The sequence below is a fragment of the Pelophylax lessonae genome (genome assembly GCF_965119305.1).
Source record: "Pelophylax lessonae genome assembly, chromosome: 1".
Taxonomy (NCBI): Eukaryota; Metazoa; Chordata; class Amphibia; order Anura; family Ranidae; genus Pelophylax; species Pelophylax lessonae.
The window spans coordinates 96,390,923-96,405,246 of record NC_138768.1 but is presented as its reverse complement, the minus strand read 5'-3'; the positions used below and the strand labels follow the sequence as shown (position 1 = coordinate 96,405,246).

Genomic DNA, 14,324 nt, shown 5'->3' with positions numbered 1-14,324 from the left:
GACGGTTCGTTGACATCCGATTTCCCCCATAGAGATGCATGGGGAACTGTCAGCTGTGTCTCCGCACACAGCGCAGAGACACAGCTGTCCTCCTGCTGCTCAGCGGGGGATCGGCGGCTCGATCCCCCGCTAAAAAAAAACCGACTCCGTCCAACGGACGGAGTGTGTCAAAGGAGCCTTAAACAAAAATGCAATATGTTGCAGCTTATCAATCATTAGATGTGGTGGTTGCATTGGTTTTCTTTTTATAGGCTTTTTCCTCATGTTTTCACCTGCTGATCCGGCCAGTAATACACCTCCTCATTGGAAGTAGGAGCATAAGGGCACCTTTGGACAGCAGTTCTTTGTCAGTCTGGGGGGAGGAGAGTTTTAGATGTACCAGCAGATTTAAATATACTAACAAATTTAAACCAAACTCCAGCTCCCACTTTAGAAGCAGTTATAGCAAACTGTTTTTTTTTTCTTTTAGGACAATGATTTTACATAAAAAAGTAATACTCATCCTTGTAAGTGCCTTTGGCAGTGTTGAATAGTTTATCTCATTCCTGTAACTGTATCTGTTTGGATCTAGCTTGTTCTTTTGGGAAACTTACTGGCCAGATCACCATATTAAAAAAAAAAGAAGAAAGAAAACCTAAAAAAAAAATCAAATGCAGCCATCACATCTAAGAATATGTAAGCTACAATATAAGAAATGTTTGCTTTTTGGGTTTAATGCTGCTTTAAATTTGCAATCACAGCCACATTTTCTTTCTGAAAATACTTTAAACATCCGAGTACTTACAGAGTCTCTTTCTCTGTTTTACAGATATGGACATTTATCATCTCTTGCAAAATTTCATACTTTAATTATATTATCTGAACAGCAGCCACATTCAACATCATCTTCCTTATATGGTAAATCAGTGAGATTACTATGACCAAACAGATGTTCCAGTGGCAGATTACACGACTGCACAGTAAATGCAGTTTTGTGAATATAAACCCGAACTCTAAACTCAGATGTATGCATTTCTGTATTTATGAATATATATTTAAATGTGTTTGTTAAATGCAAGCAGCATAAGTACCTAAATGTCCCTTAGTACCAGCCACTTGCAACCTTTGTACAACGGAGCTGAGGCTGGGAGAGGGAGAAACAACACAAATAGCCAGTCAGCTGTCCTGCAGTGCTCAAATGCTAACAAGGATCATGCTGATAGGATGAGAGAGCAAACTTGACGGACAGATGAGCTGAACAGCATGCTGCTTCTTCTTTCACTGTCTAGTCCAGCCTTTCTCAACCTTTTCAACACAGAGGAACCCTTGCAATAAATTTCTGGTCTCGGGGAACCCCTGCTAAAAATGAGAAATCTAAAACTCATGACATTAATATGACAGTAAGTGGGAAGAATGGTCCTTACTCTTGTCATCATTGGGAAAAATTACCCCCTTACAGATAGCTAAAAGGAACAATGGTGTCATCGGAAGCTTATCTGAGAGGCAGAAATTGCCCATTGCTCAAGGAACCCCTAACAACCTCAGGAGGAACCCTTTTTGAGAAACCCTGATCAAGTCACAGACTGGAGAAAGGACAAGACCTGTGTTACTTACAGAATACCAGAGATGTATAGTAACTAAGTAGAACTACTTCACTACTGTACTTAAGTACCGAAAGGCGGTATCTGTACTTTCCTAGAGTAGAATTTTTTTCTCCTACTTCCACTTTTACTTCACTACATTTTTTCGATGATTTCAATACTTCTACTCCGATATTTTTTTTTGTGCTGCATAGTTACTCGTTACTAATATAAAAATTACCACTGCCAGAACAGTAGATGGCAGGTTTCATGAAGCTCAAAACATGTGTATTATCAGCGCATACGAAAAAAAAAGCTACTGTATGTATAAATAAAAGCTGCATTTGAAATAATAAAAAACAATATGATGTTCAAACTTTTGACTTCTTTCTTTAATAACAAAATAGCACAGTACTTTTACTTTTACTTTCAGTACTTGAGTAGCAACATTTTTTAAAAAACTACTTGCAATACTTAAGTACAAAAAATGTTGAATACTTTAGTACTTCTACTCAAGTCATTTTTTGATTGAGCACTTCCACTTCTACTCAAGTCACTTTTTGATCGAGCACTTGTACTTTTACTCAAGTATGGGTTTCGAGCACTTTATACAACTCTGCAGAATACAGAATACTTTATTAATCCCAAAGGAAAATTGGGAAATTGTTGTGACACAGACACACTTAACAAAGACAACACAAGATCACAACAATAAACTGAACAAGATACAAAAACACAACAAAATTACCAATAACAGCCATTAGCACCAAATAAAACACATGAAAACTATACTACAAATAAAACATCCATACATTTAAAATACAACATAGAATAAATAACACAGATGAAAATAAAGGACAATCAAACGACCAATGCAAATAATACACCACTTTCTCTAATAGCCCCCCAAATAATAACCAACACAATACCAACATACTATAAAAACAACACAAAATCCAGCTATAATGATTTTTACAATAATCTCCACCTTGTTTCTTTGATTCAATCTTTGTTATATCAGAGTTAAGAAAGTTGTAAACTAAAGCCAGTGATGTCATCTTTAGCAACCAATCAAAATCAGCTTTCTTTATTTCTAATTCCCAAAGATAAAAGGGGAAACATTTTTATTTTGGGTGGTCAGAATGAAAGTAGTCAGAATTACACACCAGACAAGACCAGGCCTATTTCTAACACTTGTTGTTTACGAGTTAAAATCATTTTTTTTGCTAGAAAATTACTTAGAGTAAACAATATTTTTATTTTTAACAGAGAACCTAGAAAATTAAATGGAGGTCATTGCAATACTTTATGTTACACCATATTTGCGCAGCGGTCTTACAAATGCATTTTTATTTTGGGAGGAAAATACACTTTTTTGAATAAAAAAAATAAGAAAACAGTAAAGTTAGCCCAATTTTTTTATATAATGTGAAAGATGATGCTACATTGAGTAAATTGATACCTAACATGTCACGCTTTAAAATTGCGCACGCTCGTGGAATAGCGCAAACTTGGAATTTAAAAACCTCCATAGGTGACACTTTTAAACATTTCTACAGGTTACAAGTTTAGAGTTACAGAGGGGGTCTAGTGGTAAAATTATTTCTCTCACTCTAGCGATCGCGGCAATACCTCACATGTGTGGTTTGAACATTGTTTACATATTATTATTGTTATTCAGGATTTATATAGCGCCAACAGTTTACGCAGTGTTTTACAATATATAGGAAGACAATACAGTTACAATACAATAAAATACAAGAGGATTAGGAGCGCCCTGCTTAGAAGACCTTACATTCTAATGGGGTGGGGCAGGTGTTACAAGAGGTTGTAACTGTGGGGAATGAGCTGATGGAAGAGGTCAAAGATTAGTTGGAGGTGTGATAGGCTTCTCCGAAGAGATGAGTTTTCGTGGATCGCCTTAAGGCATCTAGAGAAGGAGATACCCGTACAGGTTGAGGTAGAGTGTTCCAGAGGATGAGAGAGGCTCTGGAGAAATCCTGGAGACAAGCATGGGAGGAGGAGACAAGGGAGCTTGAGAGTGGGAAGTCTTAAGAGGTGCGGAGAGGACTGTTTAGGCAATATTTTTGAGACAAGATTGGTGATGTAGCTTGGGGCAGAGTTGTGAATGGCTTTGTATGTTGTGGTTAGTATTTTGAATTTCAATCGCTGGGCAATCGGGAGCCAGTGTAGGGATTGGCAGAGAGGGGAGGCAGACACTGAGCGGTTGGTAAGGTGGATAAGCCTGGCAGCAGCATTCATGATAGACTGAAGAGGGGATAGCCTATGAAGTGGTAGGCCTATGAGAAGGGAGTTGCAATAGTCGAGGCGAGAGATAACAAGGGAGAGAATGAGTAGCTTAGTGGTTTCAGTTGTTAAAAAAGGGCGAATTTTAAAGATGTTACGGAGGGGAAGTCTACAAGCTTTTGACAATAATTGGATTTTGGGCTGAAAGGACAGGTCAGATTTTAGGATTACACCTAGTACCATGGCATGAGGGGAGGGATGTATGGTTGCATAACTCATTTTGATGGAAAAGTCATGGAGGGGGACATGGGCAGGGGGGAATATTACCAGCTCAGTTTTAGAAAGATTTATTTTGAGGAAGTGTTGCGACATCCATTCTGATATGTCAGTAAGTAAGTTAGTAATGGGAGAGGAGACTGAAGGAGTGAGGTGAGGGGTAGACAGATTTGAGTGTCATCAGCGTATAGATGGTATTGGAAGCCGTTATCAAGTGACCAAGGGAGGCGGTGTAGATAGAGAAGAGAAGGGGTCCAAAAACAGAGCCTTGGGGAACCCCCCACAGAAAGGGGCAATGGAGAAGAGGAGATAGAGTTGTAGATAACACTGAAGGAGCGCTGTGATAGGTAGGAGGAGAACCAAGATAGAGCAGAATCTTGGAGGCCAAGGGAACAGAGTTTATTAAGAAGGAGGGGGTGGTCAACAGTAGCAAAGTCCACAGAGAGGTCAGGTAATAGGAGTACGGAGTAGCGGCCATTGGATTTAGCAGTTAGTAAATAGTTAGTGACTGTCAGTGACAGTTTCTGTGGAGCGCTGCAAGCTAAAGCCAGACTGTAAGGAGTCAAGAAGGTTATTTTCAATGAGGTAGGAGCTAAGACGGTTGTAGACTAAGCATTCTAGAAGTTTAGAGGTAAATAGCAGTGAGATGGGTCTTAAGTTGTTCAGGTTGGTGGGTCCAGTGAGGGCTTTTCAAGTATGGGAGGAATCTGTGCATGTTTTAGAGGGGAGGGGAAGTTGTCATTAGAGAGCGAGAGATTGAAGATGTGAGTTCAGGGAACATAGGATAGAATAAGAGGTTGACCGAAGTAGTTGTGAGGGAAAAGGACAGATTTATATAGGGCGAAGTCCTGCAGGCATTTGGTTTTACGCCACAGTCATTCAAGAGCACGGCAATGTCTCTAGAGATTTCTACTGTTGCCAGATGCCAGGGTTGCAGTGGTCGGGGCCTGATTCCGCGTGTAGTTAGAGGGGAAAGAGTATCCAGTAATGATGAGAGTGAACTGTTGTAAACATATGTGTGTGCGACTTGCATATGCGTTCGCTTCTGTGCGCAAGCTCGGAGGGACGGGGCACTTTAAATTCATTTTTTTTCTTATTTATTTTACTTTTTATTTTTACACTATCCCTTTAATTATTTTTTTAATCACTTTTATTGCTATACAAGAAATGTAAACACCCCGTAATAGAAATAAGCAGGACAGGTCCTCTTTAATGTGAGATCTGGGGTTAAAAAGACCTCAGATCTCACATTTACACTTAAAAGCAATGAAAAAAAAATGTAATTAAAAAAAAAAAAATGGCCCTTTAAGGCCATTGGGAGGAAGTGACGTTTCACGTTGCTCTGGTTCTCCAAGGGCATAAAGTTGAGTGGGGGCCATCAGGCCCTCACTCGACTTCCTGCCCATCTGCATGGGTGATTGGATCGTATTACTCGCTACAAACCGCTCTGGAAAGCAGGGAAAACAAATGGGAAGCAGCGGGAAGGGGGTGGGCACCTCTCCCACCATCCCTAAATTTATCCAGTGGCAAATACGCCACTGGGAGCACTTTTATGTTAACCACTTTAAGACTGGAAGGATTTTCCCCCTTAATGACCAGGCCCTACTCTAACAATGTTGAGTTGTCACCACAACTGGATTAGAGAGGATATGTTTCAATGGGGACTTGGTTGTGGTGACAACTGTCTAAGACAGGATTTCCCTCCTGTTCTGTCTATAGGACAGGAAATGAAGGGAAACCTCCCCAAGTGGACACAGGCAGCAAAGCAAAGGCTGGACAGAATTTGTATTATGCCCTACTCTGGAACCAAAAAAAAAATACATAAATAAATATATACACTATATCTGTCTATCTACACTATATTGTCAAAAGTATTGGGACGCCTGCCTTTACACGCGCATGAACTTTAATGGCATCCCAGTCTTAGTCCGTAAGGTTCAATATTGAGTTGGCCCACCCTTTGCAGCTATAACAACTTCAACTCCTCTGGGAAGGCTTTAGGAGTGTGCCTATGGGAATGTTTGGTCATTCTTCCAGAAGAGCATTTGTGAAGTCAGGCATTGATGTTGCACGAGGCTCAAGTCTCTGCTCTAATTCATCCCAAAGGTGTTCTGTCAGGTTGAGGTCAGGACTCTGTGCACCCCAAACTCGCTCATCCATGTCTTTACGAACCTTGCTTTGTGCATTGGTGTGCAGTCATGTTGGAAAAGCAAGGGGCCATCCCCAAACTGTTCCCACAAAGTTGGGAGCATGAAATTGCCCAAACTGTCTTGGTATGCTGACACCTTAAGAGTTCCCTTCACTGAAAATAAGGGGCCAAACCCAACTCCTGAAAAACAGCCTCATACCATAATCCCCCGCCATCAAATAATTTGGACCAGTGCACAAAGCAATGTCCATAAAGAAATGGATGAGCAAATTTGGGGTGGAGGAACTTGACTCGCCTGCATAGAGTCCTGACCTCAACCTGATAGAAAATCTTTGGGATAAAATTGAGTGGAGACTGTGATCCAGGCCTACTTGTCCAACATCAGTGCCTGACCTCACAAATGTGCTTCTGGAAGAATGGTCAAACATTCCCATAGACACACTTCTAAATTTTGTGGATGGCCTTGTGGAAGCTGTTAAAAGCTGCAAAGGGTGGGCCAACTCAATATTGACCCTGCGGACTAAGACTGAGATGATATTAAAGTTCATTTGCTTGTAAAGGCAGGCGTCCCAATACTTTTATATACAATATAGTATCTGCAATACTTTATAGAATGTATGTATATATATATATATATATATATATATATATATATAATAGATAGATATAATATAAAGGTTTGATAACAGGTGCAACTAGATGGGCTGAGCCACCTGCTGGCTACCAGGGAAAACAGCTGTACATTTTCCTCACCACACTTCCAGAACATGCTCCTGCTCACCCTGGAGTTCGACTTTTGTTCTAGCAGAAGTAATCACTAGATATGTTTACTTCTCTTGTTACATTCACAAGGATACTAACAAATAAATGAATTAAAATCAAACAGTAACATACAAACATTGTTGAGTGACGGTAGAGAAAGACTAAGTGATCCATCAAATCTGCCCCTTTTTTAAAAATGTTTTGTCTTTTCCTTTGTTAAGCCTTTTTGCCTGAGTTTAGATCTATATTTGTCCCAAACATATTTCTAAATTGACTTACTGCTGACTGTCTCACTTCCTCTGCTGAAAGGCTGTTCTAAGCATCAACTACTTTTTTTGTAAAATAATACATTCTAATATTAGTTTAGAGCTTCTCTTCTAGTAGTTTGATGTCATGTCCCCGTGGTCTATAGAGGACAGGCATTGTAACTTTCTAGTGGGTGTGCATACTTCAAAATTTATAAAGAGCTGCTACACCAAATGCTTTAAGGTCATTTGTTTCTCCAACAACTTCCAAAAACTTAGTTTAAAGCGTAGTTCCGGGCGCAAAATCGTTACATTAGATTTTGTGGCATCCCCTTCCTTATTGTCACCTGAAAAAGAATTGGATATTCCCGATTTTTTTTTTTTTTACTTACCTTGTTTCAGAAGAAAATATACTCACCTTTCCTTCCACTTCCTCCCTCGGTGGCCGCGGCCTGCGCCGTCACTTCCTTTCCTGCAATGCGTCCTGGGAGCTCTTACTCAACACTCCCATGAGGCAATGGGCAGTGACGTAGGCGGCCGGCCGCTCCTCTCATCGTGTTATTTGAAAACAGGAAATAACGCAATGATAGCCGTCCCTATGGAAACCCTTACTATGCCGATCGCATAGTACTGGGCATGCGCGAGATTTCACGCTGCATTCATCGGCCCCTGTTCCGTGAGAAAAACCTACCCGTGAGAAATGCCTACCCTCGTCACTCCCGGTGCACCTACGTCATGCACGGAGGGTATGAAATGATCACGGCAGTGTGTGTAACGCGGTGGTTACATTAAAACAGCTCGGCTGACATATGAGTCATCTCCACTCCTATCCCTGGCACTTCACTGATCTTGGCTAGTAAATATACAAGCGGCGGGTGTATGAAAAGATAAATCACGGAGCCGAGAGCCGCTTTTATATTTACTAGCCAAGATCAGGGAAGTGCCAGGGACAGGAGCGGAGATGACTCATATTGCAGCACAGCTGTTTTAATTTTACCGCCGCGTTACACACACTGCCGTGATCATTTCATACCCTCCGTGCATGCGCAGTAGTCAGCTCCTCATCTGTTCCATTACGTCTCCGGGGCTGTGAGCATGCGCACTGCTGCGCTGCTCAGCTGTTCCTGACAGGAAGTGACGAGGGTAGGCATTTCTCACGGGGTAGGTAATTCTCACGGAACACCCCCTCCATCTAGAACCAGGAAGCAGGGCATACATTTGCATACTGCGGCTTCGGGTGACCAGGAAAAAGATGGCGGTGCTCAGCAAACTTTTTATAAAGTAAGATTTTATGATTGCCAATCAATAATTAAACTGTCTAAAACCGGATTAGCGGATGTATGAAGGGCGGTGGATCACTGTTTGGGAAGTATTTATAAAACAAAAACGATTCTGTGGCCGGAACTCCGCTTTAACTATAATATAGTATATCCAAAGGACACAGAAGCACAGACCGGGAGACCACCCGGACTATAGAGTAGCAGATCAACTTCAGCTTGTCCCCTTTCAAGTCACGTCCCTCTAACGCATTTCACCCACACACAGACTTAGTTGTAGAGGATTTTTATGGGTCACATTATAGTTTAGTATAGTTTACAAATAGCAGCCTACTACTCATTACAATGGTGTCATTGTTTGACCCTTTTTTTATTCAAAATTTTCCCGGTGATCCTGCCAGTTTCTGAGCACCCAGTTCTTGGGTGGCAACGCTTCCTGAGCAGCTCCCCAAACAGAAGTAGCACTGTTACCCTAAGATACGCAGTCCCTGTGGATTCCAAGCTAACTTGCTTTTGCAAAAGTACTAACACTTACAACTTGGAGTCCAGAGGAATTACAAGGCATCTTAGGATGTTGATGTAATTAGGGAAGAGGGTGCACAAAGCAGAAGCTACCTGGGGGAACCCAATAGGTGGGCACAGCAAATTGACTTTGTAAGTGAAAAAGACAAGTTTTGGGAAACTCAAAGTATATCTTTATCATCAATGGAAAAAAATGCGGCCATTTTCCCTGTTTAATGTGAGATCTTGCTTGTTTTTTTGTTTTTTGTTTTTCTAGGTATTTAGTATAAGCATAATAAATGTTACATTCTGGCTCTTCCTGTGTAAAGGTGACTAGTCTGCCTTTTTACACCCTGCATGCGGCAGCAATGTCACCCCAAATTGCAGTGGTGGGCTACCACAGGATGTGCTGATAACCAACTAGACTAGATTCTGAAACACCTGTCTTCACGAGGCTTTTTTGATGATCAAAACATTAAAAATGTAATAAATTACAAATAACAAAAAATGTTTTTGCCCAAAAAAATTTCCACAATCATTTTGTATTTCACCGAAAGTTACTTTGGTGTCAGTTTTCTGCTGGAAGGTTTAGCTGTACTTTAAATGTGTTTTCTTTTCCAAAGACTCAAGAGGAAGCAAAAGGAAATCTATATCAAGTAAAAGTAATTTCCCACTTACACAGCTGAACAGGCAGGGCTGCTGTTAGAAATCACGGGGCCCCATACAGCCTACCTGGCAGCCCCAGCCCCCCTGAATTTATCAAGACAATATTTTCACTAAAAATACACTAAAATCATTATTAGCGGACACAAACATAACAGTGACAGCCGGTTCACACTAATGCGGCACGACTTCAGGGGCGACCTGTGAAGTCGCGTGCAGCGCGACTTCGGCGCGACTTGCACTGACTTCATATAATGAATGTCTATGCAAGTCCCTCCAGGTCGCCCCGAAGTAGTACAGGAACCTTTTTCTAAGTCGGAGCGACTTGTGTCGCTTCTATTAGAACGGTTCCTGTAGCACAAAATGGACCGTGACGGACCACGACTTTTCAGGCTGACAAGTCGCCTGACAAGTCGCGGTAGTGTGAATGGACACTTAACCTGTGTGAATTAGCCCTTTTTTAATTGCTTTTTACATTAAATATACATATATATATATATATATATATATATATATATATATATATATATATATATAAAACGTTTTGTTTTTTTAAATGTTAAAAATTTTACAATTATTTTATTTTACAATTTTTTTTTAATTTTTACAGGACAGGGAAGCTATCAGTGCTGTGGTGGTTTTGGTGGGGGGGGGGGCACAGTGAAAGGGGGGCACATGGGAAGAGGGGGGGGTCAGAAGCAGGCAGAACAGAGAGGGGGGAAACAGTTTCGGAGAAGAAATTACAGGAATGATGCCCTGTGTCTGTGTCTCTCTCTGAAGCAGTTCAAAGGTGGCAAGGGGGAACTGGCTTTCAGCTGCTGCAGAGAGCAACACAGGGCTTAATTGCCCCTCTGCACGGCAGCAGGATTCCCTGTACTGTTAGGGCCCCCCCTTGTGCCCGGGCCCCCTACAGGAGGACTGGTTCCCCCCATCCGGGCCTGTGAACAGGTGTCCCCATTGGAAGACCTTTACCTCTAACATTTTTAATTTCCCATCACTTTCTTTCTCAAGGATAAAAAGAAAAGTTGAATGCACCTAGCAGGGACACAGAAAGAAATAAATCTTGATTAATTGGTTGATTTAATTAAACTCCCAACCTATTAATTTCTTTTAAAAAGGTTTGGCTGCACACACAATTTAAAAATCTATTTTGGCTGAGCTGACCCTTTAAATACCAGCAGATATATTTTGCACTTACCTGCCAGCAGACAGAAGTAGACGGTTAAAATCCAACACATAGCAGAGCTCTTGTCTTGGAGAAAGTAGAATAAAATAACTGTATGCTCCAGCAGCCGGAGAGAAAGTGAATAGCTACAAAGTGGTACAAGACTTCCTAAAACAATTCTTCAGCTTGTCCAGCAGCACACTACTACAGCGAATGATCATGTACAGTGATCTCCAGCAGATCCCACACTGTGTAATCTGCAAACATCTTCTGTGAGAAACAGAGCCTGAGATTGCACTAACTGTTCTCCAAGGACCAATATGTCAGTTTCGTTTAATTCAAGCCACTGTGAACACTCTCAGCTTTCCCAAAAAAAAAATCAGGCTGATAATTTGTTTTTTTTTTCTTTGCGTTTCCTGGTGTTGCAGAGGAAATAAAATCTCACTGCAAACTTGATGCACAGCAGGCTAAAACATATATGAGTCTTAGCAAGAACATAAGATTGTGGTTGGAGCAGATCAAAGAATGACCACAGATCCAGTCCTCACAACATTTCCTGTTTGCAAATGGGAGTTGACATTTCCTTGCTGTCAGCCCCCCCACCTCATTTTTTTTTTTGCAAAGGAAAAAATGGTGTATATTGTATTCATTTTATTTAGCTTTATCATGTAAAGTAGTAGAGGTCCAAGACCTCTGGTCTAATTTTAAAGGAGGTTATTGTTTTGAAAGGAGCAGCTGTTGAAATCCTAAACTATAACCCATTAACTTGTCTTGGAATTTAGTTGATATTTGCAACCATAAGAATGGACATTCTTTAATGACTAGGGGCAATTTATTAAGTTTGATATGGTTCGTTTGCATTTTCCCCCATATTTTTCAAGCCAATTTAACAACATTTGTTTAGACAGAAAGAATAGGATGTTTTTATTGAAAGCTATTTTTCCAACATTTAACTTAAAAGGGGTCTATTTATAATGCATTGGGGGAGATTTACCAAAACTGGAGCACATGGAATCTGGTGCATCTGTGCATGGTAGCCAATTAGCTTCTAACTCTAGCTTGTTCAGTTAAAGTTATTGTAAATTATTATTTATTTATTTTTTTTAAATAACAAACATGTTAGGACCCTTTCACACGGCTCTATTCCATCAATGGAACTATTATGCTCAGCGGGGGGAATCGATCCGTCGATCCCCGCTGAGCAGTCGGATGACAACTCTGTCTCCACTCTGTGTGCGGAGACGGAGGTGTCAGATCCCCGCTGTCCCCTATGGGGAAATAGGATGAGAACAGACCGCCTGTCCGTTCTCATCTGATCTGATCGGCCAGACGGGTGGAAAATAGGGTTTCCATCTGTCTGGATTTGATGGACAGGATCGGATCGGATGTCAGCGAACATGTCTCTGTTGACATCCGCTGCCCCATAGGGATGCATAGGGCATCCGTTCAGATCCACCTGAAAAACTGACAGGCAGATCTGAACAGTCCGCATGTGTGAAAGGGGCCTTATACTTACCTCCTCTGAGCAGTTGGTTTGCACAGGGCAGCTGGGATCCCCCTCTTCTCAGGTCCCTCTTTGCTGCTCCTGGCCCCTCCCTCCTGTTGAGTGCCCCCACAGAAAGCAACTTGCTATGGGGGCACCCGAGCCTAGCTGCAGCTTCATGCATTTATAGAATGCATTATGGTAAAAAACCTTAAGCCTTTGCAACCACTTTAAAAGAAGATAGCCTATCAACTAAAAGGATGAGTTGATTTACTAAAGAAGCAGATAACTTTTAGTAAGCAAAATGAGTAAGATAAAGCTGTATTCAAGACTATTATCCAATCATGTTGAAGCTCAAATCCAATCCTTTTAATTCCCTTGTACATGATTGGGTGTTTAAAGTGAATATCTACTCACTTTTCAGTCCTAGGATGACAGCACTTACTTATCCTTCTGTAGAAGGACGATCGAAAGAAGAGAAAGAAGATAGGACTACCAAACCCCAACCTTCTTCTATTTTGCATAACATAGAGGGGCTGTGATTCTGTTGTATTTAGAAAACATGTATCTGATATCAGTCAGCAAAGGCAGAGAGCACAGAAAGTTACCAGCTTGCAGGATTTCTGGCAGGATTAATAGTTATTTTTCATACTTCTTAAAAAGATATAACAATCCCATACAATTTAGGAGAAGTTCATTGGAGATGTTTAGAAGAGGTTCAATGTTAGGGTTTACTGTTTTGCTATCCTCCAATAAGCCAGACCGTATGTGCAAATCTTGACGTTTTATTACCTGAACAGGATGGGGTGACATTGGGAAGAAAGACATAAAAACAAACAACTAATGTAACAAATAAACTAAGCTGCTGATGGTTGTAATGCCCCGTACACACGTGCAGATTATCTGAAGACTTTTGTCTTCAGATTTACCTTTTCTATGTAGTGCAAGGGCCTGCCAGATTGCATACAAATTGAAAGTGTTTAGGTTTGACCTCATATTATATGGTTTTGGTAAGTCTACAGACAAAAGTCTTCAGATAATCTGCACGTGTGTACGGGGCATAAGTCTAGGCTCATTAGTGATGCTGCCTGAAAGGAACATAGATTGTCCTTCACTAAAATGTGTCGAAGATGGTGGCTGGCATCTCCTGGGTGCTTCTGCTTCCTCAATATGCAATCTAGCTTCCAAGGATGCATCTTTTTTTCTCCTTCTTGGGTTGAGGCATGATGAGAGGATGGAAGCCTTACAGGGGTGAAAACAATGCTATCTGTAGATGGATAGATATGGAAGCAGTGTTGCTTGACTAATAGGTGGAACTTTAAGTAAAAACAAAAAGAACAATAAACTGAAGCCTTATGGAGAAATGGCTCTTCCTGTCTGGTATCAACCAATTCCACTGGTGGGTCCCCAGATGGAAACAACAACATGATTTCAGACACTGGCTTAAGGAACAACTTTGTTTCTCTGTTTTTGTAAACTTTAACCTCAGACTTTCTGAATCTCCCTTCCTCACTTGGTTTGATGACAAGGACTAGATAACACTCATTCTTTGAGACTGGTAGTCTTGCGCAAATACAGTGTCACCAGGTTTTAAATTTGAATTTGCAGCTCATCTGGCACTGTAAAATTGAGTTATATTTTCTTCTCCACCTCTTTCACAAGGTATTTACAAGACTTTGCACTTGTTTTCAGTGGCGCATGGTCCTTGCACTAAACTCCCCAGGAGGTGCACTGACTCAGGGCCATCTTAGCGAATGGGCATGCTGGGCAGTTGCCTGGGGGCCCCACCTGCCCAGTGACCCAGCCCTAGCCAAACATTAGTCCAAATTCCTGTGTGCATCCCACCGCTGAACTTAGCAGGTGGCAAGCACCTGTCGGCCCTGCGCTGCTGTCAGGCCACTTGGGCCATGGAGGGGAGCCCACAACTGCAGGGATGCCTGTCTGCCTACACGGGAACAGGCCCACACAGGACAGCTAAGCCTGACTCCCGTCCCTGT

At 41.4% G+C, this 14,324-nt stretch overlaps 1 protein-coding gene across 1 annotated transcript in view; it reads right to left on the bottom strand.

Annotated features, from left to right (window-relative positions):
* Positions 1 to 11,170, bottom strand: part of ITGA1 (integrin subunit alpha 1) — a 229,476-nt gene extending 218,306 nt beyond the window's left edge. The window contains exon 1 of the mRNA XM_082258819.1: positions 10,878 to 11,170. Coding sequence (XP_082114945.1) covers positions 10,878 to 10,917 — 40 coding nt within the window. The 5' untranslated portion in view covers positions 10,918 to 11,170. The remainder of the gene's footprint in view (positions 1 to 10,877) is intronic.
* Between the last annotated feature and the right edge of the window lie 3,154 nt (positions 11,171 to 14,324).